This window comes from Nothobranchius furzeri, chromosome 16 (assembly GCF_043380555.1).
Source record: "Nothobranchius furzeri strain GRZ-AD chromosome 16, NfurGRZ-RIMD1, whole genome shotgun sequence".
Taxonomy (NCBI): domain Eukaryota; kingdom Metazoa; phylum Chordata; class Actinopteri; order Cyprinodontiformes; family Nothobranchiidae; genus Nothobranchius; species Nothobranchius furzeri.
Genome location: NC_091756.1, coordinates 30,066,680 through 30,094,506, shown reverse-complemented (window position 1 = coordinate 30,094,506; position 27,827 = coordinate 30,066,680). Strand labels below are relative to the sequence as shown.

Genomic DNA, 27,827 nt, shown 5'->3' with positions numbered 1-27,827 from the left:
TGAAAGGTTCAGAGGATGATCCCATTACGTGACATACAAAAGAAGGGCCTTAGCCTATTTTCATCGGGGGGGGGGGGGGGTATGGGAGTTTACATATACATGAACACAATAAAAAAAAACACTTATTATTTAGCCTGGGATTCAAATGTATGCTAGATCCTTACATTAAACTTAAGATTTGAATAACCTTACTACAAAGTGACAGTGGTTTGACAACTGATAAAATCTCCACTCTTGCTAATTGTGTCTGGAAACTTGCAGTTTTATTTACAGATGAAGTCAGTAGCATTGGTGGGAATAAATAGGATTATTTTGCCATAGTTTTTGTTATGTTTAAGAGCGTGGGTTAACTACTCCGTTAAAAATGCTTCATTGGTGTGTAAGATGAAAGGCGTCCCAATAAAAAGAGTTTGGGTTGAAAATGATCAGAAACACTTATTGTTCCAAACGTTTCTTTTTACACGTGAAGGCGATATATCTCCCTTCTAGTATACCAAACCATGAAGGTAGAGTCTTCACTGGACTCAAATCAAGAACTTTGATTGTTACTTCACATTTTTTCCAAATTACTTATTTCCCGATTTTGCTCATTACCGGAAGTGGGCGCGGTTTGCGTTTGAAGGTGCTGCTGGCCCTTTAAGCCGGTGCGGAAGTGACCGGTGGATTGCAGCAACAGCAGGCAGAAGGTCAGGTTGGTTCTCTGATCAATTTCAGCATAAGTTTCCCCACAACTGTCGTCTGAACCACTTGTGAACTTCTCCCTGGTCTCGACAGGGGTCTTTATACTCCGTGATCTCCGATAGGTGGAGGAGACACCCTCACCCTGAACACCGGTGCTGTAGGCTATTTTGGCTCTTGTTTTAAAACAAGCTCCGCTGAACCTCGCCCTGATGTCGGGGACTAAGTGCACACGGCTGAACGGGGCGCTGGTGAAACAGGTGCTGGATTCGGTGGACAGCGTCCTGTTTGACTGTGACGGGGTGATCTGGAGAGGGGACCAGTCCATCCCCGGGGCTCCCCAGGTCATAAACCTGCTCAAAGAGCACGGGAAGAAGGTCTTCTTCGTCACCAACAACAGCAGCAAGACGAGGAAGATGTACGCGGATAAAATGACCTCGCTGGGCTTCGGTGTGAGAGAAGAAGAGGTGTTCGGAACCGCGTACTGCTGCGCCATGTACCTGAAGACGGTGTGCAAGCTGGAGGGGAAAGTGTACCTGTTGGGAAGCAACGCCATGGAGCAGGAGCTGGAGGCCGTGGGGATCCAGCAGACCGGCGTGGGACCGGACCACGTCTTCGGAAAGCAGAACGACTGGGCCAGCGTGCCGCTGGACCCCGAGGTGAAGGCGGTGGTGGTCGGGTTCGACGAGCACTTCAGTTACATGAAGCTGAACCGAGCCATGCAGTACCTGATCCAGAGGGACTGTCTGTTTGTGGGAACCAACAGGGACACCAGGCTGCCTCTGGAGGGGGGCAAGGCCGTGCCAGGTAGACGCTTCATAAACTCAACTCAATAATTATGTTTAATCATGGTAATCATCAGCATGGATCTCTGTAGAAGCCTAATGAGCAGCCTCTGTTGGGAGAAATAGTGACAGGATTGATAAGCTAACAGCTAGATCCTTTAATTGTTGCCGAATTATAATGGCTCTCTTGTAGGGCTGGGCAATAAATCGAAAATTTATCGTTATCGACATTTCTGACTCTTATTGTGATAATCTTTGCCATGTCAATAAATCTGATAATAAAAAATGAAAAGATGTGTGTAGGTTGGCAACATTCATGTCCCTTTAAGAAGCTGTACCATCTGTAGTCACGTAAAAATGGCCGTGTTCGAGATGAGCCAGGTCTGCGCAGATTCGATCACCGGTGATCGGCGCGCAGTGCTTGCCGGTTAGATTTGTGTCCGACTTGATGCTGACTTGCTCTGACGTCATGCCTACGTAGGAAACGATAACCTCGTGAGATCAAGGCGGCTGCAGATTTTGGAGCAAGGAGCTGCAGTTGCTCTCCACCGGCTGCCAAACCTAGGGCATGACGGGAAACGCCTGGCTCTCACCTGATCTAAGATCTGATTGGTTCATATTTTGATCCGAACATCCTGTGGTGAAATGCAAAATGTTAGTTGGTCACGAGTATTCTGTAAATCATGTTACGTTGATGATGACAACTATATAGGCCATAAAGAGAAATGTGTTTTGTGTTCTTTGTCACGTTTCCTATGAGCACACTAAAGCTACAGCTGATAACCTTTATTATTACAGTCAGGTCTTCATATGCATTATATTATCCACAAGCACGTGAGGATGTCTTTCGGTTGCTAGCAGGCACCATAATTAAAATAAAAAATTAAACAAGTATGAACGCTAACGTGATATCTTCATTCATCGTCACCCGTGAGCTACACATGTAGGGAAATCTGTCCGACTTTAACGCCGACTTTCAGCCACTCCCCCTGCTGCATCGTCTGCTCTCTGCTCAACTGGAACAAGGCCATTGTGTCTCAACGCGATACACGTGACAGCCCCATCTAGTGGACAACTTTTGTTTCTGCGCATACCTGTAGTTATTGTCCACTTATCGTTATCAGGTTTACATTTCTGTATCGAACTCTTTTGTGTTTGAAGCCCTACTCTCTTGACAGTTAATGATTCACACTCATTATCTGAACTCTTAATCCTCACTTGGGGTATGGAGCGCTGTCATCAGGCAGAGGCGGGGGACACTCCAGATATGTCTCCAATCCATCAGACACACAAGCAGTTAGGGCTGGGCGATACGGCCTGAAATCAATATCACCATATATTGAGGATTTCACCTGGATAACGATAAATGGATGATAACTACAGGTGTGCACAGAAACAAGTTATCCACTAGATGGGGCTGTCACGTGTATTACGTTGAGTCACATTTTTACATGACTCAAGGCGACACAGCTTCCTAAAGGGACATGAATGTTGCAAACCTACACACATCTTTTCATTTTTATATTATCAAATGTATTGTTGTGGGAACATTTATTTGATGAGTCAGAAATTTTGATAACGATAAATTTCAGATTTTTTTGCCCAGCCCTACACCAGTCACACACACGCTCACACTGATGAATAATTAAGTCTCCAATCAACCTAACATGCACGTTTTTGGACTGCGTGAATAAAATGTACCCAAAGAAAACCCACGCATGCATGAGGGGAACATGCTAACTCCATAAAGAAACCAGTGACCCTCTCGCTGCAAGGCAACTGTACCACCAGCAGTGCAGCCCTTTAACATTAATGAGATACTATTTAATACTTCCACTGATTTCCTGCTTTTCCATTCATTTTCTCTTTCCCTTTTCTTACATTTTTAATCAACTTGTTTTCCTTATTTTAACCATGTCTTTTAATCATTTAAAAATATATAATTTTTATATTTAAAATGTTTAGTTTTTGTGAAGGACCTTGTGATTTTTATCTTGAGAGGCGCTATATGAAAGATAATTTCTTTCTAATAAGCCATTTTTCTGCTGTTAGTTTTATATTGGTTATTTATATGAATTATGTGGTTATAACAATAAATGTTGCTCATTCAGAACATCCAGGACTCAAGTTCAACTGTAAAATCTAAATAATTCTACTGAAACAACCAAGCACTGCTAATGGTGATATTAAGGGTTACAAAATAAAGTAGCATGAACTGTGGACTTCAGATGATTGGAGCTGTATTAAAGGTCAACTTTACTCATTAATACATTTGCTGTAGTCTTCAGTGGCAATTAGTGCTTTGTAAATCTTACGCCGAGGGGAAAAAAGCTCTGGTACTCCTGTTTCAGGAAGCAGAAGTGAGCCAGATCAGATATGAGCTGCAGACAGCAGAATTTGGAGTCTTATTTCCTGATATATGGAATTCTCACCTCTGATTGGCTAACAACAACATGACTCTACCACAGACTCTGTTCTGCCACGTTGCTGTTTATCTCCACAAATAACACAAGTCTGGAGGAGTTCTGCGGTGTGGTGGAGTTGCTAAGGGTTAGCTTTTGTGCCTCAGGGCAGCTGTGGCTACAATGTAGCTCATTGCCACCAGCGTGTGTGGGTTAATGACTGGTTGTGTTGTAGAGCTGTCAAGAGTCAATGCAGGATATAGGTGTAGGAGACTATTTCATGTTAAGCGAGTGACCTATTATAATCAGAAATAATTAAAAATGTTTTTTTAAGTGAAGTTGATCTTTAAGACAACAATTGACATCAGACATGGGTTCATTCATACCTTTTTTCCACTTGTTTACATGGTAATAGACCCAGCTCCTAAGTGGATTACTGCTGTCTTAAAGTAACACTTAATGCGTTTTCCCTCCTCCGTCCTACTGGTTGAAAGCGGAATTACAACTGTTGTAAACAACCCTGCTACGGCCAGCTGTTGCTAGTGCTAATGACAAGCTAATACAAATCTGAGCCAACTGGTACTAAATAAGCCAAGAAGTATAAAGTTCCACATTTCTGGACTAGTAAATATTACTTACAAGTCAAGTAGCAACAAAGCCAGGTCACCATCAGTTCTTGACTTGTAGTCTCAACTCCCTCAAACGAGTGTAGGCCGTGCCGATGTTCACTCTGGTTGTAACTCTTTGCTTCGCCTCCAAAGACACTACTCTTACTTTTACTTCCAGACTCAAACACGATGACAACAAAAAGAGGAAAATTCTTCTTCTTGTGTTTTTCATAAATGGTCAACGAACTGAGAAGCTAACTGCTAGCCTTTATATGAGCTCCTAAAACAGTAAACCACTATTGCCGTAAAGCTGGGTTATTCAATTCCGGGCTTGGAGGGCCGGTATAGAGCACTTTTTAGTTTTAACTTTTGTTTCAACACACCTGATTTCAATCAGCAGGTGATTAACAAGAATCTGCAGAGCCTGGTGAGCTGCTGCACAGGTGATTCAACCACTGAATCAAGTGTGTTGGGAGCAGAGAAACCAAACAACTTAGGCCCTGTCCACACGTAGCCGTAACAGAGTTTTTTCACACGAAAACGGATCTTTTTAAAAACTCCGGCCAAAGTGAAGATCTGCGTTTTCTCCGTTTTGGGTGTCTGCGTGTGGACGGACAAAACCGGAGTTTTAAGGTCTGCAACGTCACTTTCCGCGACAAAAAAATGCTGACATCACGTGTGCGACCTGTGTTTACACTAGCCGACAGCATGGAAGCCCTCAGAGCTGCGCTCTGTCACTACCCGATCCATCAATTGTCCGAGCGCTTTCTGCTTGTTTGTTTTTGCAAGCGGAATTACTGCTCCTTGCGGAAGACCACAGACGAAGGACGAGGTTAAGAACGGGGGAAGTACTGCCGCCTACAGGTCTGGCATGTCCTTAACAACGTATTTATCCGGGTACGTGTGGACAGAGTTTGTTTTTTAAAACGCGGTGGTGTGGATGCAAGTTTTTGGAGGGGCGGATATTCGTTTTTAAAAAACCCCGGCTACGTGTGGACTAGGCCTAAAACATGTGTACTGGACCCCCAGGACCGGAATTGAATACCCCTGCTGTAACGCATGCAAAAACCTCCCACTGGTGTTCCTACCCAAACCAATAAACTGTTCAGCAGAGAGCTACAGAGTTCTGTCCAATGTGATGTTGCTCAAGGTTCTGGTTCAAGAACCACTGAAACCAGTTTGAAAGCAATAGCTTAAAGTGTTTACTCTTTAAATAAATAAATAAATAAATAAATAAAGGGATAAATCTCACAGAGGTTCATTAAAATGATTTTTCATGACCTTTACACTGCTTTCAGTTTGACATTACACACCCCAGGGTGCACCAGAAGCTATACATTTAGATGATGTGGGTGATATTTATGCATGCCGTTAAAGGTGCAATGAGAGGTTAGAAGAGTTTACTAAATAATCCAAATCTCTTGGAACATGAAATGTGGAAGATCGGAGCAATTTTAAGATGGCAGCATTGAGAGATGTACCCCAAAACCCAGCTGGTGATTGGAACAGGGCGATGTTCAACATCATATCAGCCAATCAAACTCAATAAAACAATTTCTTTGTAGCTTGTGAACACATCATTTCTAACCTAATAGAAAACAGTTTTTGCCATTCCTCGAACTCTTCCACAAAGTGCTAATTTACATTAGCAATAGCACACCTTTTGTTTTATGTGCATAATTTACTACCATCTTTATCTGCAGGTCAGAACCATGCACACTGAAACCAGAATCAGGGCTTTTGTTGCAGCAGCTTCAAGTGACATCCTGCCTGACCTCCTGACCCTCTCTCTGACCCCACTCCAACCCCCCAGGTACAGGCTGCCTGTTGCAGGCTGTGGAAACGGCAGCCCAGCGTCAGGCCCAAACAGTGGGCAAGCCCAACCACTTCATGTTCGACTGCGTGGCCTCCCAGTTCGGTGTGAACCCAGATCGCTGCCTGATGGTCGGGGATCGGCTCGACACGGACATCCTGCTGGGCTCCAACTGCGGCCTGAAGACCCTCCTCACCCTGACGGGGGTCAGCACCGTGGCGGAGGCCGAGGCCCACTGGGAGAGCGGTTGCTCGGAGAGGAAGGGGATGGTGCCGGATTATTACGTGGAGAGCATCGCAGACCTGCTTCCAGCTCTGCAGGGATGATACTGACTCGTATGTCAGGTTCCATCGTCTCTTTAAAAGGGAAAATTTTATTATAATCAAATTTAAGTTTCTGTTTCTGTTGTGTGACAAACAGCACTGAAACTAGATCTTATTTATGTAACTAACTAAATGTCCATTTTAAATGATTAGTAACACCAGAACAAATATGTCAGTATTTTCTGTGTATTTAAAGTTTTTAAAGAAACCTTGAATCTACTGGCCTCTTTTCCTGCGATGCTACTTCCTCTTAAGCACCTTTAAGGAAAACTCAACAAGGAGCACACACGTGGCAGCGTTGGTGTAATGATGTCCAGGTTTACATTTCTGTATCAAACTCTTTTGTGTTTGGAGACTTTGAAATAATGTGCATAGTCTGAATAAAATTCAACCATTTTCACAAACTCAGCTCTGTGGCTTCAGCTCAAAAGTCCCATGCTTAAAGTCACCTTGGGTTGTCATCGGCTGGACGCAGAGGCAGGCCCAAATCACCCATCAGCTGATGAGAGAGGCTTTCCTCGCTGCGCCTGCCTCGCCTCTTTGTCCATTGTCTGGACCAGGCAGCGCGGCCAGCGCCTCTCATGCGCGCGTGTGTGAGCCAAAAAATGTTGGACCGTGTTAGAGGTGTATTATCATTAGGCAAATCAGATGGGAGGCAGGAAGGTAACGCTTTAGAGCTTCCTGTGAAGTGTGTGTTGGGGTGGGAGGGTGTTGGTACCTAGAGAAGAAGAGGTGGGGGAGGAAGAGGAGAGAAGAAAGTGGGAGGTCTGAGGGGTGCGTGGGGGCCAAAAAGAAGCTGTTGCGGTGCACTGAGTCTCAGTCAGTGCTGGTAATGGACACAACTCCACGCCGATAGCTGTGAGAAGGGAGTCGACAGAGTGAGGAGTCGTCACGGGACACAGGATGGTGAGGTGCTGGAAGCGTTCAGAGGAGTGTCTGGAGGAAGAACACTGCACGGTGAGCACCATCTGCTCTGACGATACATTTAAACACCACTGGTTCATGTATGTGGAACCATCTCCTCAGGACGGGGCTCCTGTCTGGTCCCAATGTCCACACAAGGTGTTCTGGATCGGCCTCTCAGCCCTGCTGCTCCTGCTCGCTGTTGCCCTCCTCGGGTCGATGGGGCACCTCTGGATGTCCGGGCCCAGGTCTCAGGTACCTACATCCTTCACACTACCCTGGTGTGAACTTTTATCCCATTTAAAAGAATCCGTTTCTTCTAACTAGTCCTCGCATATAGTGAGAATCTCTGCACCTGATCAGAATGGTGTCCTGTTCAACCAGTCAGCCGTCGTGGACCAGTTGAATGAGCTGGTGACATTTTCAGTGACTGCACCAGTAAACCAGACATCCACTGTTCTTTTTGATGTCAAACAGGTGCGTACGAGATGTGCACAGATGTTCCCTCACTGCCGAAAGGCAAAATAAGGCCTACAATTTTCTTGAGTTAGCAAATCGTCTTACTGGGTGGATATTTTCTTAGTATTTTAATGAAACTCCAGGAAATAAACATCAAGTAGTCAAAGGTACGTAGCGCAGAAGCCCTCTGGTGGCTGGCTGCAGCACAAGTTTTAAGCCCCGCCCCCTTTATGTAAACTTGGGACATTTGAGTAAAAACTAAAATTAAACCTCAGATAATTCCAGGTGAATATTCCTGTTTGCATATTCGGTTTTTTAACTCCGTTTTATCGTTATTAAGCTGGAAGTTTGGTTTGCTAGTACCTAGGAGTCATCCCCACTACATACTTGGAGCACTTTGGCTTAGCCAATGGAGTCAGTCTTTTCTGTCTGTTAGCAAACTTTCTCACCAACTACAGGTCGACTCAAATAATACGCGGACACCCAAAATTTGGGGTCAACCTGTTGCAGCTGACCCCTATGAACACTATGGCTAGGAAGCAGCATTGTGCATGCTAAATGTTTGATTATTTTAATTTTGATTGATGATTTCCACCTACTATGACTAAAATGGTGGAAAAACATCTTTTGCTGTGCTTCAGGGTCTGATTTGCTACAAACCTGTCGACCGGGACGTCTGCTTCCTCCAAACGATGGAGCGGTCCGACTTCGACAACGTGAACCCCCTCCTCAACCAATCCACACTAGAGGTAACAGGTGGTAATGTATCTACTAACGCCATGTTCAACAGGGTTCACCTGCACTGCATCATGGGAAAAGTTCTGGTTTTGTTACTTTATAATTCAAGGAGAGACTCAAGAAATGGCTGCTAGAAGATTTGAATTATAATTCAGGAGATGTTTCTGAATGGCAGCTTGATCCTGTCAGATGAAACCTGCCAGGGCTCAGGGGTTCCTGGCAGTGCCGCACAATGAGGGAGGTGAAGCGTTCAGGGCCTCGAGGTGCCTTTTAGTCTCCTCCTTCGGTCTTCGCAGCTGAATTCCTCAGCACATCTGATCCCTCCAGCCCCCTCGGCGTGTTCGGGATCTTTTTACAGGAGGTCACAGCAGCCAGCCACCAGTCCCGTTCGGGGCACAATGGTCGCTCTGTGTCGGGGCTCTTTAGCTTTTAGGATTCAAACACAGCTCGATGGGAGTCAAAGGGCCCGTGTGTATCTGCCTGTTGGCAAATACCTGGAGCTCTAATAGTGACTTAAATAGTTCTGATTCGATTCCTATTGGGCTCAGATATGATTTGTGTTGGGTTATCTGATTTTTCACTATGGAAGAAGTGGGTTCTCACCAGGAAACTGAGAGGCAGCTCTGTTTCTTATCCCACGTGTGCACAAAGCCTCTTATCCACTCCGGTCTGGTGGTGTCACGTCTCACACTGCTTCTCATCATCCAACCTGCTGATGGACTCATTTAATCTCTCATAGCTGGGATTGTAATTCTGCTTTGAGGCATAATAATCTCTCCCATCAGAGGAGAAGCAGAGCCGCGTTTGTAGTGGTTCACTCTCAGTCAGTCAGAGGTGTAAGTGGTGTAATCACACTCTCTCATTGTGAGGAGGCAGCGTTTTTAGGTTTTTGATGCCGCGCTTCTCTCCTCAGCAGAGGCGGTTTCAGATTCCCAGTAATGAGACTCAGAGGCAGACGGAGTTTCTGGGAGTGCTGGCAGCCAGTCGGGTGAACGTGTCCTCGCTGGAGGAACCAGTTCAGGTTCTGTGTCGGGACAGGTCCATCCACTGGACCCGAAGGGCTGATGGTGAGAGCTCCAACACGTAAACTCACAATGTCTCCCACAACATGTGCTTCATTGTTCCAAGAAATCCTTTTCTTTTTATTTTGCTAAATTTTTTACCAATTTTATTGAATCTGTTTGCTTTTTTGTTTAGAATTCCATATTTTATGGTCCAACGTAATTTATTTAGAATCTGGAGGAGAAACAGAGCTGGAAAATCTAGATAATATTCAGTTTTTACTTCATTTTGTGTTTTTCTCCATAAACAGTCAAACTGCATCAAGAAAACTGGAAAATATATTTTTAAACTAAACAAATACTAAATTATTTTAAGTTAATTCATGCATTATGCCAAAAAAATGTCCAATAAACATTTTTTAAAACTCTTTTTAAGGATGTGCCTACAAACGATCTGTCAGAAACTTAACAATCTGGTGGAAAAGCTGCAACTAAAGACCCAAAAATGATGTCATACATAAGCAAACTTGACCATGACCATTTACAACCAATCGTTTAGTCAAAGTAACAAACCCGTACTCATGGATCATTAAATGTTTGGAGCTGTACAACATCATCAGAACTCTGAGAACCTTCATTGCCAACTCAATGGGATGGTGGAAAACCTCCCTTGAGGCCAACTGCACAAGTCTCCATAAAATGTGGCATATACCAAGGAGACGCCCTGTTCCCACTGCTGTTCTGCATAGGTCTGATCCGCCTCTGCCAAATAATCAACAAGACTGGCTATGGATACTGGTTCAAGAATGGAACCACAATCAGCCACCTCCTCTACACGGATGACATAAACCTATACGACTCACTGATCCACACCACCGGGATCTACAGCACTGATGTCGGAATGTCATTCGGACTTGAGAAGTGTGGTCGGATGGAGACAAAGAAAGGGAAGGTAGTCCACACAGAAGGGGTCTCACTCCCAGAAGGAACAACAGCAGACATTGAGGACAGCTACATGTACCTTGGTGAGGTCACAAGGAACGGAGCAACAGCCAAATGCCTACAACAAGTAAGGCAAGTCCTAAGAAGTCCGCTCAATGGCTAAAACAAGATCTGGGCAATAAGCCGCTACGCCCTGCCAGTAATCAGATATCCTGCAGGAATAATAAGCTGGCCAAAGGAAGAAATACAGACCACAGATGTTTAGACACAGAAACTCCTAACCATGCATGGAGGGTTCCATCCCAAATTCAGCACCCTGAGACTGTGCACTAGCCGTAAGGAAGGAGGCCGAAGACTAGTGAGTGTGAGAGCCATCGTGCAGGATGAAACATCCAAGATCCAGAAGTACATCAAGGACAAGGCCCCAACAGATGACGTGGTCAGTGAATGTCTCAGACAATGGCGAACAGTGGAGGAGATGCTGGAAATACCATCATGGGAGGACAAACCCCTACATGGGATGTACCACAGGAAGGGCGACGGTGGCACAGGAGTTAAGTGCTCGCCCCGTAATCGGAAGGTTGCAGGTTCGAGCCCCGCTCAGTCTGTCGCTGTTGTTGTGTCCTTGGGCAAGACACTTAACCCCCTTGCCTGCTGGTGGTGGTCGGAGGGACCGGTGGCACCAGTGCTCGGCAGCCTCGCCTCCGTCAGTGCGCCCCAGGGCAGCTGTGGCTACATCGTAGCTCATCCCCACCAGTGTATGAATGTGTGTGTGAATGGGTGAATGACTGATTGTGTTGTAAAGCGTCTTGGGGGGTTCCAGGACTCTAGAAGGCGCTGTATCAAATACAGCCCTTTTTTTTTACCAACAGATAACTGAAATGGCTGATATCAAGAAATCCTACCAATGGCTAGAAAGAGCTGGTCTGAAGGACAGCACAGAGGCACTCATCATGGCTGCACAGGAACAGGCCCTGAACACCAGAGCAACAGAGATCAAGATCTACCACACCAGACAAGACCCAAGGTGTAGGTTAGCAAAGAGGCCCCTGAGACTATCCACCACATAACTGCAGGGTTCACGATGCTGGCAGGGAAAGCTTCCATGGAACGCCACAACCAAGTGGCTGGCGTCGTGTACAGAAACATCTGTGCAGATGATGGACCATGAAGCTAGAGGCAGACTGATGTGTTTTTTTTAAAGGCCGATACCGATTTTTCAAGTATTTTGTTGCTGATGGCCAATATCTAAAGCAGATTATTAAGGCAGATAAATATGTTTTAGCAGCACACTGAACACTCACTGTGTGCAATATAAATTAAATAAGTCAACAAATCTCTTTGATATTTATTGAACTTCAAATATAAAACAAACTCAAAACATTTAAAAAACGGTGTGTTGGGTCCTTCGGGTCCTGTCTTCAGTCTAGTAGTGGCGGCAGTTGGCCACACAGGTGCCTGATTTTTTTTTCCATCGGCTTTTAAAAATAATTTCGGCTGATACAAAAACAATTTAATACAACGGCCCGATAAATCGGCTGGCCTCTACTGGAAGCCCCAAGGTCAAAGAGGGTAACACCCCTAAGGTGGTTGAGAACGAGAGAGCCAAGCTCCTGTGGGACTTCCAGATCCAGACTGACAAAATGGTGATGGTGAACCAACTGGACATTGTGGTGGTGGACAAACAACAGAGGACAGCCGTTGTGGTTGATGTGGCAATACCAAGTGATGCAACATCAGGAAAATGGAACATAAGAAACTAGATTAGTACCAGGGCCTCAAAGAAGAACTTGAGAAAGCCTGGAGAGGGAAGACATCGCTGGTACTTGTGGTCATCGGGGCAGTAACCCCGAAACTGGAGGAGTAGCTAAAGCAGATCCCAGGAAAAACATCAGACATCTCAGTCCAGAAAAGAGCAGATCTAGGAACAGCTGAGATACTGCACAGAACTTTAAGCTCCCAGGCCTCTAGTAGAGGACCCGAGCTTGGAAGGATGAGACCACCCACAGAGGGTGAGATGGGAATTTGTTAAAGGATACACACCTGAGTTTTCCCTCAGAGAAAGAAGTTTTATTCAACTCAATATTAATTTCAGAGAAATAAAACACCAATCTGACCCTTGGTGATAAAAGTAACCCCCCTTGTTACACATCATCAACTAAAAGAGAATTAATCACGTTATTTGGACAACTGTAAGATTCCGATTTACTTCAATAGTGTGACACAAATTAGACACAAAAAAAAACCTCAAAAAGCAACTCGGTCTGCTCCATTCTACAGGGAAGTAATGGAACCCAGAACATCTAGTGTAAGGAGATGGATGGTCTGAGGGGGCACGTGCTCACACTTTACTCACAACCTCATCTCAGGAGTCTGGTCTGTAACAAACCAGAGCCTAATCTATGTGGCCTCTCCTCACATCAAGCTGCATGTTGGGGTTAAATATTCTAACCTTTCAGGACACGCGGGGTAAATATCACACAGGCTGGTTATAAACCACTTAGGATCCGATGTGGAAACGTAATAAATAATGTCAGAAAACCTGAGTTGATTCTGGTTCTTCCTGGGGGTGTGTGTGTGTGTCTTATCTCAGGTCCAGGCAAACAGAGGCTGGTCTACTTCTGCATCGACATCTGCTTCCCCAGCAACATCTGTGTATCCGTGTGCTTCTACTATCTGCCTGAGTGACTGTGTCCTTACAGCACGAAGATCAGCTGTTTCTGCTTCATCCGAGTGTTCCCCTTGAGCCTGACCCCTCCTGCTTCTGTCTGAAGAAAAGAAAACACAAATGTGTGTTTCTAAATCCTCCTTGTTGCTCTTTTCATGTGTGAAAACCTCTCTGGTGGCACGTTTCAGAGACCACAGAACAGCAATCCCCTTTTTTAGACACGAGGAGCATAATTATGTGTAACTGTACTGTCGTAGTCATGTTTTTATCTAATAAAAGGCTTACTGTAAGGATACTTCTTTAATCCTTTTATTACCAGCTTAGCGGTACATAAATGTGAAGTGTTTTCTACACGGAGAAGATGGATAAATATACAAATCTGTAAAAACACAAGATGAGTTTCTTAACGGAGCCATTTCTGTAAAGTTTCCAGCTAAAATATGCATTTGGCTCTTGAGTTTGTGAATTTGAACGTGTTGTGTTGCTTTGCTGATTGTTTGCTAGCGTGTGGCACCAAAACCTTGATTATTCTGGGAGGTTTTGTTAACCGTGTCCCAAACAACCACATCTGTGGCTCCTGTCAAAGCAGAGGAACGTCCCGTCCTCACAGTCCTTCTCTGAACGTTTTTGTCACTTCCTGTCTTTCTCAACCGAGCACGCTGTCGTTAAAAGCCAGACACACCACGGCCTTTTGGTGGCCGCTGTACTCCCTCTTGATCTCGCCCGTCTCCACACACCACAGACGGGCCAGGTTGTCTGAAGACGCTGTGGGAAAAACAAACAGGAATCAAAGTCTGCTTTAATGTGTTCAGCCCACTTTCTAACATGAACACATATTTATTTAAAAAGTATTGAAGCTGTTTGTTTTCTCACGTCATTTTGTTCATAAACTTACTGACCAGCAGAGGGCACTGCTTTCAGAAATGAACCCTTCACCGGCACAAGCGGACAAAAACCTTCATCTACCATCACTAACAAAGCTTAAGCACAGAGAGGAATAAGATTTTATTAAAGGTTTGGTTCACTTGTTTAATACATCTAAAGTGGTCTCTAGCAGGAAGGAAATCCTAGGACACTGTTTCATGTTCAGCCTGCATGATACACTCAAGAGTGACTGATTATGATCAGAAATAAGATTTTAAAAATGAGTTTTCAGTGAACCACACCTTTAATGGTTACGTATTATAATCTGTGATGGGAACGTTTAAAACAACGGGGTTACTAACAGATGTTAGTTTTTGCAGTAGTGACAAATCTACTTAATTACTGTCATTTTTCATAACGCCGTGTCCATTACTGATAAGAAAATGTGTGCGTTGCTATGATTCAGCAGAGCGGTGTGTTGAAGCTGTCATCAGCTGATTGGAAGATCAGCGCCTCACAGCCCGTGATGAACGAAGAAGACGTGATGAATGGTCTATGGCTACAGAACTGGTGACCCGCAGATTCGCTGCTGCAGGCGTGAACCTGCGCTGCGGTCTGCAGCTGTACCATTCTTCTATCTAGATGATCCAACTGGATCCGGTTCCTGATTATTTCTTTTGTTCCGCTGTACCACTGACTGTGTCAGTCTCAGACGTCATGGGTGCTCAGGTGCAACTAGAACTAAGTGTGTGTCTTTGCCACCCAGCTTCTTCTGTGTTTGGGTCTGACCCAAGTTAGTAAAGCTAAAGAGCAAGTCACCCCCGGCCAGACTCTTACTCCACTCCCACTTCCTGTTTGAAAAACACAACGAATGCTGTTGCCTGGCGGAGCCGCTAACAAATACAAACAGGTTCGCAACTGCACTGTGACATCACAATGTACCAGCTGACATCATAGTGTACATCTTAGCCAATAACGATGGCAGATTTAAATTCAAATGCAGTGCAGGGAACATTGAGTTTCAGGCAGAATATTTAAATGTTAACTAAGTCGCACTAAAGTGCCAAATTATTGACTGCATGTGTCTACAGCACGATTGGACACTCATTTATATAATTTATCAGCAAAAGAGTAGATTAGGGGGCGACTTGCTCTTTAAGACCTCCATCAGATTTGCGCCTTTTCTAGTGTCACTCTTGAGGATTTTATTGATAAATTTATTTAACCATTACTAGATTAGCAGCAACAGAAATGCTACTAAAAACACACAATTATGTAAAACTGGAAAAATTAGAATACTGTGCAAATTACATTTATTTCAGTAATTTAACTAGACTGAGAGACCATTTAAAGGTTCAGGAACCCTTTGCAGGTGTTTTCTATTTGCAATTATAAATGTTGTTGATTGGGGTCTTGTTCCACACATTTGAATAGTTTAGATTAGTGTAATGATTCCCGTTTGTAGTTCCTCCTGTTTATTTCAACTTTTCAGTTTCATAATAAACATTTGAACATACATTTTATTATGTTCAAATCTTATTAGTCATTTATATTTTAGTACTGTAGTAATTTACAGTAAATTAGGCTATTTTTATTAAGAAGGGAATCCCATTTTTCTTACATTCTTTTATTTAAAAAATAAAGTAGGAAAATACCAGTAGTTATTTTTCTTGGTAATTAGTTACTTTTATAATCTTGTACCTCAGTAACTGAGTTGCTTTTTTTAACAAAGTAATTAGTAACTGTAACAATTTACTTTATAAAAGTAACGTTCCCATGATTATAATGAACAATAAACCGTGTTTGTTTCCAAATGAACCCAGAATGTCGTTTACACCCCGTCCTCTACGGCAAACAGACCTGTAACGATGTACTGGGAGTCTCCAGAGAACGCACAGTCCCACATCCAACCCCGGGACGTCTCTCCTGGATTGTTGCTCTTGATGCTCAGCTCTGTCATCAGAGAGAAATTGGACGTTCTCCAGATCTTACAGGTCTGATCTGCTGAGCAGGTGGCCAGCAGTCTAGAGGTGAACACAAAAATGCAGCTGCAGCTCACGCAGAAAAGGGTTTCTGAATGTGTCGTGGTTTGGGGAGAAACCGCTCACGTGGAATCTGGGCTGAACTTGCAGCGCAGGGAGTAGCGTTTGTGTGCTGGGATCTTTGTTTTTGGAATGAGCTGAGTCACTTCATCTCCCATCCCTCCAGCCAGGTTCCACACATAACAGTTTCCCTGTTGAGCACAAAAAAGAACCGGTTTGCTTTTGTCTTTTTTAAATTACCCAGCATGGCCGATATTCTCATTTGCAGACTGACCGAACTGTTGACTGCTGCCATGTAACTGGCATCTGGGTCAATATGAACAGAGTTAACCGAGACTTCTGGTTCTGGAATCAGCTGTTCGTTGTGGTCTGTTTTCAGATCCCAAATATGAATCACTCCACTCTGGTCTCCGACTATCAACTCAGCCTGGAAAACACACAACAGTTAGAGCATTTGGAAACACTGTCACTTTAAACTAAAAGACTAAGATCCCAGAGACAAACGCAGCATGGCTAACCTGGTTGGGATGCAGGCACACACAATTAATGGGAGCGTTTACTTGAAAGATCCTCTGACACTGCAGGTTTCTGGACCTAAACAAGAAGCAGGGTTTATTTTAAGTTGGAGCTCACGGGTTTTCAGTAAGTCCTGCTACACTGACCTCAGGTCCCATATGCGAGCCATGCAGTCCTCTCCTCCCGTGTACATCCAGCGCCCGTCTTCATGGAAGCCCACAGAAGTGATGTTCTTGCTGACGCCGTCGTAGTTGATGACGGGGTTTGGGTTGTTGGAGTTCAGGTCGTACATGCGGATGTGCTGGTAACCTTTGAAACAGAATGCACATTACCTGTGAGATAAATCCAAAGCGTTTAACGTTTTACTGGTTCAATTATTTGCTTTTCTTAAAGAACCTGTCTGATTTAGGGGTTGTACGAAATAGTCGACTAGTCGACTTCACGGCTCTGTAGTGACTTTTTATGCCTGTCATCAACTAGTCGCTGTCACGTCATAATGACTGACAAGATGCAGTCCTCGGAAAAGACAGCAGGTGATGAGCCCCTGCGCGTCTGGATCGAGGCGGAGGCGACGCGCTGTGCGGTACTGACACCGGCGGTAAAACGGACATTTAACCAAACTGTGACCTTTTCCCTCTTGCAATTTAACCTTCCCCTCACCCCCATCCTAATCTTAACCAGTTTGCGCATGCAAAGCTCTGATCGTTGACGCGCTCCAGACATTGCGTCCTGAGCACCGCCAAATCAGGTGTCACCACCTCAAAAACAAATTAAACACGCGATCGTTCATGTCGGCTCATTTCCTTTCATGTTTTCTGTCTGTTATTTGTGCCTGATGCATTTCGCTGCTGCGGAGCGATGCGCATCACCTGTTGTCCTCCGGTGACGCACCCCCAAGATTCCACTATCTCTCCACTCCGCTCTGGCACGAACTCCGCAGCAAAAACGGTCCCGTTGTAGTTGGCCGGCGAGCAGCGGCACTCCGCTGTTTTTGCGGTCGGTAGATCTTTTAGAACTGCAGTTCAAAGGTAACTCATAAGGTGAATATATATGAACCCAGGTAGCAGGTTTTCTTTAGGACTGAGAGGAGATGCAGGAAGATAATAAAGACAGGACAGAAAAATAGTCAAATAAAAACAAGTTAGTTTTTGTACCTGGTGGTTGCAACAAACAGACACCACTGAATGTAATCAGAAGTGAGGAACAGAAAATGAAATCATTATTTGAATGTTTAGAGCAGCAGGAAAGGCTGCAGGCGCATCAGTGAGATTGCGGCTGCTGCGCAGGGGGAGGGGGGAGAGGACTGAAGTAGGATGCAGAAACTACCGTTGTTAAAAGAGATGTGTTAACTTAGAAAATGTGGGCGCAATTTTAATTGTCAAAAACTCCAGCGAATCTATCGACCGACCCCCCCCCCCCCCGCCACTTCCGGCGTATGACGTCATCAACGACTAGTCGAAGTCGACTTGACTTTCATTACTTGACTGTCGACTTTAAAAAAAATAAAGTCGTGCAGGCCCTAGTCTGATTTTGTTTTTTGCAAATGCCACCAAATCCCATAAACTAGTCCCATTCTTCGCTCAGTATTTTGCTGAAGCATTCAACAACAACTAGAGCCAATGAGGTCCTTTTCAAATCCTGTCCAACCAACTGAACCCATCGCAGGTAGATTCTGAAGGCGGATAAGCTTTACAAAACAATTTATATTTTATAAATATGGGGTACTGTAAGTAGAGAAACACACAACGTGAAGCTCTATTGATGCATGCATGAACCAACCTGCAGCTGCAATCATACTTCTGTCAGGCGTCACCTCCAGGGAATTGACTTGCTGGGGGAAAATGTCAAGAAAATAAACTTTTATTATATGTCTAATTATTGCATTCTGTTTCTGTAAAGGGTTTCTTTAAAAACAAATACGACAATCGTTAGCTCAAGCACAAGTACCGAGTCCTGGTGCTGGACCGTCCTGGTGCAGATCCCACTGTGGGCCTGCCAGAAGCGGACAGTGTGGTCATATCCCGCCGTGGCCAGAATAACCGGGTCGCTGCCCACCGTCCCCTGGTTCACATTCATGTTTCCACAGCAGTCTGGTTGTCAGAACCGTCAATGCTACACTAAGATAATGAAAATTAGCATTCTGACCTTTACTAAAAGGGATGAAAATCACAGCTTAACAGAAGCTAGTCTTAGCTCAACAAGCTAACCAAGGTCGAAGTTTAACACTTTCGAGATTAAACCGTTTTCTGCGACAACACCTCTCACCTTACAGTAAAACAGCGATATTTGATAAACAGCATTTTGTTTACATTACCCTCTGCCGTCGATTCAGGAAAAAACGCGTCTTGGTTAAAAGCGTCCTCCAGAAACCAGAGTTCCGTTACAAACGTTCCGTGTTGATGAGTGCATTACCGCCACTTACTGGTGAATTAGAAATTAACAGGACGAACTGTCTGGATTTACGTCATGTTAATAATAAATATATTGCATTTATTAAGAATAAAATACCTCTAAGTCTACCGTGGGTTTAGTTTCGCCCTGAGGCCGCACGATCTGATGTTTATAGAGCTGCAGTTAACCGCTTCAGCTTGTTTATTTTATCGTGTTCAACACAAATAATTAAAAGTTAAGTAGTCTGCATATGTAAAGATGATATGGCTTTCCAGTCATCTAGACAAACTACGCTAATTCAATAATCGTAGTAATTTTAAGTGGTTTTATCTTCAACCACTTGTCTCCAGAAGAGGGCGATCCCTTACTCTCGAAAGCTAGACTCAGTTCTCGTTTTTTCATCCAGCTGACCTAGCTAAACATAAAAATTCATTACATATGTGGCCATTAATCAAAACAAATGACAGATTATAAGTACGGTAATTAAATTAAACGTTTATTCAGATAAAGAACAACCCGTATAAAAGAACTGTTTCTCTATTCTGTAGTTGTTACTTTTGCTGCATTTGTTTTCTTTTATTTAAATTATATGAAAAGGTTACAAATTTGTGAGATCCAAACAAATCTAAATGGTTTTCCTGTTAAAACAGAAATGTTTACCTTTTGAAAAATAATTCCCATGTATGAATGTCTGTTTATTAGACGCTGTTGAGTATTTATTGGTCAATAACTAATAATTAAGTTTGATATCTGACATGTTTGATTAGAAACTACAAACTCATGCTGGTAAAAATGTTATCTAAATATATTTATTTGACCTATTTGATGCATAGACTTTTAAGTTATGTTATGCAATAAAATAAACATTTGATTACTTGTTTTTAAATATGACTGAAAATATTTAATAAGCAGACGCCCAGCGCAACACCCGCTCACACATCTGAAGTAAGCCACTGATATGTGAACTCATGTTTTCACCAGTCGTTTTAAAATCAATGCATATAAAAGTACACATGACTGAATCAATACAAAAGTTAATTCATGCAATTATTGATGCTTATACTACCATTTGTACTCTTTAATAGTAACATTACCCCTCTTGTTGTCTATTGAATTTGTCTTTATTTCATATATAAATATTCTGTAATTTTTTATTGTCTCATAATAAACCTACATATAGTGGTTTTACATTTAATAACTACTATTTTGCCTTCATAAGCTTATTTATTCTTAAAATTAGCAGCTTCAATCCTCCACTGAATACGAATTGTTTAAAGTAGAATAAACCCACTAATTGAAATGTTTTAAGGTTTTAATTAGAAAACAATCTTTTTAACTCACTGGCTGATTATTGACATTAATGCAACAGAAGAGTAAACATGATCTCACAGGATATTATCAGCACACTGCTTTTAAACAGATGTTTATTTTAACATTTATCAAACACTTTAATAACATGAATAAATACATTAAGTTAAATAAATAAATATTGTGGATACATAAATTATCGTTAATACACAAAACCCACATCCTCCGAGCACCATCTGAGCCAAACAGAACTGTGATGACCCAGGCTGACAGGAACAGATGTGCTGAACATCTGCTGATTAAACATGCTGCAGCAGAGCCGACATGTGCTGCTTCACCTCTCCCGGATCCGCCAGCGAGCAGGACAGGATCGCCCCTCTGATCCCGCTCTTCATCTTAGTAGAAGGAACGATCTACAACACATTGTGTGATTTTAGAAACACGTGACTTGTTTTGAAAGAAACTTACAGAGAGATCAGAGGCTCACTGTACCTTCACATATATTTTGCACCTTTCCAAAAGAAGCCTCCATTTCAGAGCAGTTCGCTGATCATCAGTCAGACGAGTGAACTCGTCTGTCTGTAACAGATTTAACAGTTTTCTTCAGCTCACACTTTACAGGTGCATGAAGTCAGAATGACATCCTGTGGTCAGATTTGGGTACTGATCAAAACAAACAAGTTCGGTCCGAGCAACTGTTCTGAGCTGCGGTTCAGCTCCCGAACATTCTAGATGAGTAGGCAACCCTGGTCCAGCAATTTTTAGTTGTTTCCCTGCTTCATCACAGTAGATTCACCTGTCCAGCAGCTCATCGGCCTCTGCAGACACCTGTTAATCACCTGCTGATTAATATCTCAGGTGTGCTGAAGCAGAGAAACCTCTAAAACATGCTGATCTCTGGGATCAGAGTGGCCTACCCCTGTTCTAGAGGAAAAGCGTCACACACACTAAAGCTGGTTTCCCAGGAACACTACTCAGAGCAACTCGGACCGATGCAGCTCGGTCTGGCTACTGCTCCCAAGGGCAGGGTCCGGTATCATCTCTCCACTTTCTCCCCTATTTTTAGTCCCTGCTCTGTTGAGGTAACTGGCAAGGCTGAGTCAGGCCGACATCGTGATTCTGGCCTCTGATTGGCTAGGGGGCAGAGTCACTGGTTGCTACGGAGGTTTTTGCTTTCTGTTTCACTGCTTGCAACCATTTCCTGGTTCAGAGCCTGACAAAAAGCCATAAAACTGAGCAAAAATGTCCAGCAACACCACCATTTTTCAGCTGAGTTGTTGCTATGGAGCATACAGGTTACCTTGCACTGTTTACTGATCCCCTCATGCTACCACGACTGCCACCCCCTTCCCCCGCACCTTTGAGAGGCACACCCACTTTGTTTCATGGAGCTGGCATGGGACCAAAGCTACACACAGATGGGCTGACTCAAACCATGCTGTACTGAGCTGTTTGAGGCTGAGTAGTGTTCCTAGAAAAAAGGCTCAAGTCAGGGATATTCAATTCCGGGCCTTGAGGGCCGGTATCTAGCATGTTTTGGTTTTAGCCTGCTTCAACACACCTGATTTAAATCAGCAGGTGATTAACAGGCTTCTGCAGAGCCTGATGAGCTGCTGCACAGGTGATTCAAGCACTGAATCAAGTGTGTTGGAGCAGAAAAACCACAAAACCTGCTGGATATCAGCTCACGAGGCCCAGAATTGAATAGCTCTGCACTAAGTTGATCAGTCAATAAATACATTCACTGTTAGCGCAATGCTAGCCTCTAGCCTTCTTTAGCTAATATTAACTCATTCACTGCCAGTTACTGATCGGTAAAGCCGTTCGCTGCCAGTGTTTCTCACTGTTTTTGTTTTTTAAAGAGTCACAGAACATTGCGCGCTAGGATGATGTCGGATGGTCAAACTTCGGATTCAGGAGGCCAACTCTGGCTTTGGGAGAGAACCGTGAATTTTATGAAGCTGTAAATGTGTAATCCAATGAGCTATGTCAATAAATAAATTAAATGAAACTGAGGGGCAAGTATTGGGACAGGGCCTACGTCCTCCTGCAGCCTTTTAAAAGGAGATAAACCGCCAACCCCCCAGCTGGATGAGAAAAAAATCAGTGTCAATGTAACTTTCCCTCCTATATGATTGAGACATTAGTTTTGTGATTATTTCACCATGAAATTCTTACTTATTGCACCTTTAACCTTAACGTGCTACTAAAAAGGTACGAACCGTGCAGCCGAGTGTCTTCTCTGCCACCGGGCCTCTGAGGCTGCAGACCTGCATGGTGCCAGTGTGGTCTGTGAAGTCCACCAGCAAGTCAAAGTCTGTCGAGGCTGAAAGAGCTTGATCCTTCCCTGGGCACAGCTGGTTGGTGCACATCTGGATGTCCTCAATCACCTGGAACCTACATTTGGAGCTGCAACAGGAGAAAATAACTGATCCAGGTACTGACCTGAGGGAAAGCACACCTAAAAAGAACTGGATGTTTCTTTGACCCCGTAGTATCTCACCACCGCGTCTTTATGACCTTTGAAACAGATGAGTCGAGGTCAAACTTGGAGATAAAGCAGTACGTGATGCCAAAGAAGGCCTCGGGGTGCTCTTTGGCTTTCTCCTTCAGCTGGCTAACCGTGTACACATCCGTGATGGACTCCACTACAGAGACAAAAGCACGGACACACACTGGCGTCTGCTCAGCCTGTAACAGAGCCTGTCGTTTCTTGGTCAACAAACTCTGAAAAAAACTTGTGTGATCCATCAAGGTTGGGCTGTTTCAGTTGGACAGTTTGGGGGAAATGCTTTAAACCTCTCTTGTGTGTTTTTAACGTTCCTGTTATTTTACTGATTGTCACTCATTATTTCACCGGACCTGTGAGATGATTCATGCCTCAGTTAATTCGTTTCTGCAGGAAACTCTTTGTTACTTTTGGCGTTTTTGTTTACTCGTTCGACTCGAGATAGATAATCAGATCACGTCCTTGTGAAAACATCCCACTAAAAATAGACCCATTTGTTTTTTGGTTGTGTTTTCTGTTTGACACATGACACAACGGTGGTCCATCCCTTGAGTTAGAGAAGCCTTTGTGTGCCTGAAGGATAAACGGATCAGTTAAAGGGCCGGTTAAAAGAAAAACATTTCTCTAAAAGTGCGTGGGGGGGAAAGCAGCTACCGAAAATCTTTGACAGAACTTTAAAAGTCTGGATAAAAATGGATGAAGATAACTTCAAAACATTATAAGAAAGTGTGAAAAGAACATATAAAGTTATGACTAAAGTCCAGATGGTGGTGACCTTTAGGCCCTGACAGAAACCCACCAGGCAAATCCTCCGATGCCTCATCCTGGTCCAGAACTCCAAACTCAGAGACTTCTTTAGCGTAGCTGAACAACAAGCTGGCCTCTCTCGTGTCTGAGAACAAAAGCAAGACCCCAAGCTTTACTGCTCAAAGAAACATATTCTAGAGAGGAGGTATCGTCGCTCATGTCCCTGCGCCGCTTGCCCGACTCAGGCTTGTTTTGATTCCCAGCAGAAGGAAGTGTTTAGACAGCGTGAGTGTAGCTGTGCTCTCTTACCAGGATTGACAGTGATGATGCTTTTTGAGTTAACAGTTGCCACCATGCTGCTGCGAAAGCTGTCAAAGCTCATCTTGGCCTCTGCTATGAAGAGCACTTTGAGAGCAGATTAAGGGTTCAAACAAGCAAGTTTTATCTTAAAGTCACATCTCAGATATCCGTATTCCTGCCAGGAATGACGGTTAGATTGTGATTTATTCTGTGACTGAGAATGAGAAGCAGCTGTCGGCCTACCCGTCTCTCTGGGCACCAAAGTCTGCATGAGAAGAATGGTCTCCCGGTCCCAGCTGCGAGTGAAGCAGAGGGAAGACCGGGTTGATCTGAAGCGTTGTGTGACCGTAGACACGGTCAGATAGGAAGAGAAAATATGGCTCACACCAAGAAATTCTTTAGCTAACTTTCCAGAGTAAAAACTGAGTGACGCACCAGACGAGAGGAAATGATGAGACCGAGTCATCAAACAGCTTCACCTCCAGCCGCTGCCCTCTGCGACCGTCTGAAGTGGTGAACTGTTTAGCATCTCCGATCTGAAAACAGGATCACATCAAGTTCCTCTCACAGCCTCGTTTCTGCTTATGAAACAATGCTTTAGCTGAAGAGGGGTGCGTTCACTGCCTTCTCTTATCATATCTCTTATCAACGCTATAGGAGGTCTTCTTATGGCTTTTACATGACTTAAAAATATGGTAATGAACACTTTCTTCTAATGCTTATTTGGACGAGTAAATATGTCCAAATAAGTCCAGAGCAGGAGCTTTCCAGTCGAACTCTGTACATTGTAATTGTTTTTCATGATGCGTATGTAATTGATTATTTGTTTAATTTTTGTGACTGTTCTGCTGCTTCTTGGCCAGGTATCATTTGTAAAAGAGGTTTTTAATCTCAGTGGGACCGTTCCTGGTTAAATAAAAAACAAACAAACAAACAAAGATTTCCTTAACTGAGACTTATTTTAAATGCAAATATTTCTGCATTTGTTTCTTACCTGTTTCACTGCAGCCAGCACATTTATCACTGTGCCATCTAATTGTTGCCCATTGGCCACAATGTCTCCCAGAGAGTAAAAATCTCTGGAGTCCTTAACAGGGAGGTGAATCAGAGGCAGCAGCCTATCAATGGTGGTCGTGTCGGCACACAGGTGCACCTGGGAGTGAGCCTCGGTCACCAGCAGCCTGTAAGGGCTAAAGCACCAAATACAAACCATTTAAACTGTGAAGAGGATCACTTCTACAAACTTTACACAACGTTACGCCATGCTTTTAAAAGTTTTATCTAGCTATAAGGTAAACAATATTTCACAAATGGGGTGAAAAGTTTACCTGGGTGTTGTAGGACAGAACTTGTCTCCTTTATCTGGGTCTTTGTTGGAGACTAAAGGATTTTCAATTGTGACTGAAAAAACATGAAATGTCTTCATTTAAATATAGTTAAGTTGTGCTGTGATTATATGTATTGCTGCACATTTTTTAGAAAGTCATTAAGAGTTATTATTTTCATCCGGAATCATTTTAAAATGTAAGTTTAGGTCACTCAAACACTCTCAGTTTGACATTTTAAAAGTGCTAAAATAACCATAGCTCCACTTAATTATTATGATTAAGTGGAGGATTTTCCTCAGGTTTTTGAATTGTTGAAACTCACCACAGTCTCCGATGCTGAAGCTGCTGGCAAGCCCGTTGATAAATCCATCATTTCCCCAGGCTGTCACATTAATGAAGAAATCAGGAGAGTCTCTTATAGTGAAGCCAAAAGTGAATCGTTCTTTCTCAGGATCTGAAAGTAAAGGACAGACAAAGGTTTAGTTAACTCAGACTAAAGAGCACATTGAGAAAATGACCAGCAGAGGGCGCTGACTGACAAGACATCTAGGTCACATGAGTTTCATTTACATATATAATAAAATTGATACTAACTTTTTCTGTCAGGGAAACTTCTGACATCAGTTTTTCCAATGAGGATTCCTGCCACATTCTGGAAAAACAACATTATGACAATGACTAAAAATGAGTAATAAATCAGATCGAATTACAGAATTACCAAGATCAACTATTAAACGTCAATCAGTCACTACAGTATAATTCATGTCTGACATACTGAAAAGTGATGCCTAAAAAATAAAATACACCAGACTGGATGAAATTCAAACTTACTGGATGAGAGAAGTTGGGATGAAGCTCTGAAATAGCGATGTAGTTGTGAGCAGCCATTTCTTCATTAACTCTGAAACGTAACAAACTGATATAAAAATAGCTTGCATCTATTTTGTCTATTTTCCTTATTTATTTTTTACTAACTGTTATAGACCTTCTTGTGTCTTTATTGATTGAAACAAGCTCAAGACATTGAGAGCAATGAGCAAGTTTAGCTAACACTAGCTGAAAGTGTTCATTAGCTACATCACAAAACTAAGTTGTTAGATGGCGGAAAGCTTATTATCTTTTGTTAAGTTTATTTTTTGTTTAAAATTTGTCTGAAAGTTGATAATTTCCCGCGTTAAAACCAAGAAAAATTCGTTGGAGTTTTAAAACACTATTAGAGATGCTTTTACCTACCAAAGTTCCCTCTCCGTAGGTTAGAAGCACTATTCGCGCTACAAATGTTGCACACGACCCTAGATGGTGCGTTTACTGCTGTCGGACAAATCGGTTTCCATTATTTTTTAGTTTACAAAGAGCGACTTTTGCACAAAAGTAAAAATAGTGAAAAACAGTGTTTTTTAATAATAAGACATTTTATTTAGGTTTTCCCTGTTTTTAACTTACCTGACTTGGGTAGCACTTCCTTTTTAATCTGGTATATTTTTATATGTATGTTTTTAGATGAATTGTTGATAAAGGCCATTATTGCATTAAAAACCAGTCTATTCTACTGTGGGTGCACCGGACCTATGTCCTTTTAGTTCCCTGGAGCAGGTCTGGGGTGGCGTTGTTGCAACTTTTTAACTTTGTAATATTTTTCTTAGTACGAACCCATTTTGCCACACTGGGATGTGGCAGAACTATTGATGGCCTAGTCAGTGTAAACAAACCGTAGAAACAAAATCCCAGAGTTAAAGCAGATTTGAGAGAAAGTAATAAATTTGTTAAGATCCCCAAAAGGATGCGGAATATACAGGGAAGCATTAAATAGGGAAGCCAGGGACCGATATATGGATAAAATCTGCATTATAAACTGTTCAGATCCATATTTTTCAGTGTATTTTCTGTTTCATTTTTTGTTTTTATTATTATATTATTATATAAAAGTACCAAGATTAGAGCACCAATGTCAACTTGTTGCTGCCGCAGTTCTGCAAAATGGACATTTTCAGCTTTCTTGTTTGACCCGGTCGGGTTATACTAAAGACTTTATAAAAATGGGACACAATGCCTCCCTACTTGACACTCAGCTTGAAGGGGTTGGATTGGGGATTAAACCACCAGATAGTTTGTGAGCGCGGCCGCGTCTGCAGCTCACCGCTCCCCATGGGGATGGGTCAAATGCAGAGGACAATTTTTACCACACCGGTGTGTGTGTGACAACTATGGGACTTTAATATTGAAATGTATAAGGTTCATTTGCTGATTTTTCTAGTGAAACAATCAAAATTGTCATCCCATAGAAGAAGTGTAGAAGTGTTGTGTGTCAGTGCGCCCACATTAACCTAAGGGTGTGTGTGTCTATGTGTTGGTGTCATGTTGTGGTGAAGAAATCTAACCCACGACATACAGAATCAGATCTGAGACGGTGTAAAATGTTTTTAAAAAGAATTTATTTTAAAGGGAAACCAAGGAAGCAGCGTAAACGTAGCTGAGTTCTTGCACGAGGAAGCTGGTGCGGGA

The 27,827-nt window shown here is 43.1% G+C and overlaps 4 protein-coding genes across 11 annotated transcripts; 2 read left to right on the top strand and 2 right to left on the bottom strand.

Annotated features, from left to right (window-relative positions):
• Positions 1-77: 77 nt before the first annotated feature.
• On the top strand, positions 78-7,017 carry pgp (phosphoglycolate phosphatase). Of its 2 annotated transcripts, none has more exons than XM_015963534.3 (3): positions 78-686; positions 775-1,485; positions 6,287-7,017. In XM_015963534.3, the coding sequence occupies exons 2-3, from the start codon at positions 891-893 to the stop codon at positions 6,610-6,612; spliced, it is 921 nt and encodes a 306-aa protein (XP_015819020.1). In that variant the 5' UTR covers positions 78-686; positions 775-890; the 3' UTR covers positions 6,613-7,017. The 2 variants fall into 2 exon arrangements, with proteins under 2 accessions (XP_015819020.1, XP_015819021.1); XM_015963535.3 differs by having other exon boundaries at positions 640-691.
• Positions 7,018-7,251: 234 nt separating this feature from the next.
• On the top strand, positions 7,252-13,386 carry bricd5 (BRICHOS domain containing 5). Of its 3 annotated transcripts, XM_054749083.2 has the most exons (6): positions 7,252-7,566; positions 7,636-7,767; positions 7,840-7,989; positions 8,613-8,720; positions 9,623-9,776; positions 13,246-13,386. In XM_054749083.2, the coding sequence occupies exons 1-6, from the start codon at positions 7,513-7,515 to the stop codon at positions 13,338-13,340; spliced, it is 693 nt and encodes a 230-aa protein (XP_054605058.1). In that variant the 5' UTR covers positions 7,252-7,512; the 3' UTR covers positions 13,341-13,386. The 3 variants fall into 3 exon arrangements, with proteins under 3 accessions (XP_054605058.1, XP_054605057.1, XP_054605056.1); XM_054749082.2 differs by having other exon boundaries at positions 7,252-7,767; positions 9,626-9,776; XM_054749081.2 differs by having other exon boundaries at positions 7,252-7,767.
• On the bottom strand, positions 12,701-19,150 carry mlst8 (MTOR associated protein, LST8 homolog (S. cerevisiae)). 5 transcript variants are annotated; one of them, XR_011516881.1, is made up of 9 exons: positions 18,690-19,050; positions 18,522-18,573; positions 16,889-17,051; positions 16,745-16,820; positions 16,501-16,653; positions 16,293-16,417; positions 16,045-16,208; positions 13,841-14,085; positions 12,701-13,420 (listed from the first exon to the last, which is right to left on the bottom strand). XR_011516881.1 is itself a non-coding variant. In XM_015963536.3 (9 exons), the coding sequence occupies exons 2-9, from the start codon at positions 18,816-18,818 to the stop codon at positions 13,967-13,969; spliced, it is 981 nt and encodes a 326-aa protein (XP_015819022.1). In that variant the 5' UTR covers positions 18,819-18,854; positions 19,057-19,150; the 3' UTR covers positions 12,701-13,966. The 5 variants fall into 5 exon arrangements, 4 of the variants coding, with proteins under 4 accessions (XP_015819022.1, XP_070401640.1, XP_054605054.1 ...); XM_015963536.3 differs by adding an exon at positions 19,057-19,150 and having other exon boundaries at positions 12,701-14,085; positions 18,690-18,854; XM_070545539.1 differs by adding an exon at positions 19,057-19,072 and having other exon boundaries at positions 12,701-14,085; positions 18,690-18,859.
• A 1,342-nt stretch (positions 19,151-20,492) lies between these two features.
• meiob (meiosis specific with OB-fold) lies at positions 20,493-26,649 on the bottom strand. Its single transcript, XM_015963539.3, has 14 exons — positions 26,559-26,649; positions 26,157-26,226; positions 25,920-25,977; positions 25,648-25,779; positions 25,326-25,398; positions 24,992-25,187; positions 24,433-24,533; positions 24,241-24,293; positions 24,007-24,102; positions 23,750-23,842; positions 22,945-23,089; positions 22,664-22,850; positions 20,934-21,020; positions 20,493-20,854 (listed from the first exon to the last, which is right to left on the bottom strand). The coding sequence occupies exons 2-14, from the start codon at positions 26,211-26,213 to the stop codon at positions 20,741-20,743; spliced, it is 1,392 nt and encodes a 463-aa protein (XP_015819025.1). The 5' UTR covers positions 26,214-26,226; positions 26,559-26,649; the 3' UTR covers positions 20,493-20,740.
• Positions 26,650-27,827: the final 1,178 nt, after the last annotated feature.

Coding starts and splice junctions, on each gene's coding strand:
- mlst8 (XM_015963536.3), bottom strand. CDS start 18,818: ATGAATGTGAACCAGGGGACGGTGGGCAGCGACCCGGTTATTCTGGCC. Junction 16,821..16,888: donor GCTCGCATATGGGACCTGAG/GTCAGTGTAGCA, acceptor CTTCTTGTTTAG/GTCCAGAAACCTGCAGTGTC. Junction 16,654..16,744: donor TGTGCCTGCATCCCAACCAG/GTTAGCCATGCT, acceptor TGTGTTTTCCAG/GCTGAGTTGATAGTCGGAGA.
- meiob (XM_015963539.3), bottom strand. CDS start 26,213: ATGGCTGCTCACAACTACATCGCTATTTCAGAGCTTCATCCCAACTTC. Junction 25,978..26,156: donor ATCCCAACTTCTCTCATCCA/GTAAGTTTGAAT, acceptor TTGTTTTTCCAG/AATGTGGCAGGAATCCTCAT. Junction 24,294..24,432: donor TCATCATTTCCTCTCGTCTG/GTGCGTCACTCA, acceptor CTTCACTCGCAG/CTGGGACCGGGAGACCATTC.
- pgp (XM_015963534.3), top strand. CDS start 891: ATGTCGGGGACTAAGTGCACACGGCTGAACGGGGCGCTGGTGAAACAG. Junction 1,486..6,286: donor GGGGGGCAAGGCCGTGCCAG/GTAGACGCTTCA, acceptor CCAACCCCCCAG/GTACAGGCTGCCTGTTGCAG.
- bricd5 (XM_054749081.2), top strand. CDS start 7,513: ATGGTGAGGTGCTGGAAGCGTTCAGAGGAGTGTCTGGAGGAAGAACAC. Junction 7,990..8,612: donor TTCTTTTTGATGTCAAACAG/GTGCGTACGAGA, acceptor GCTGTGCTTCAG/GGTCTGATTTGCTACAAACC. Junction 9,777..13,245: donor CTGGACCCGAAGGGCTGATG/GTGAGAGCTCCA, acceptor GTCTTATCTCAG/GTCCAGGCAAACAGAGGCTG.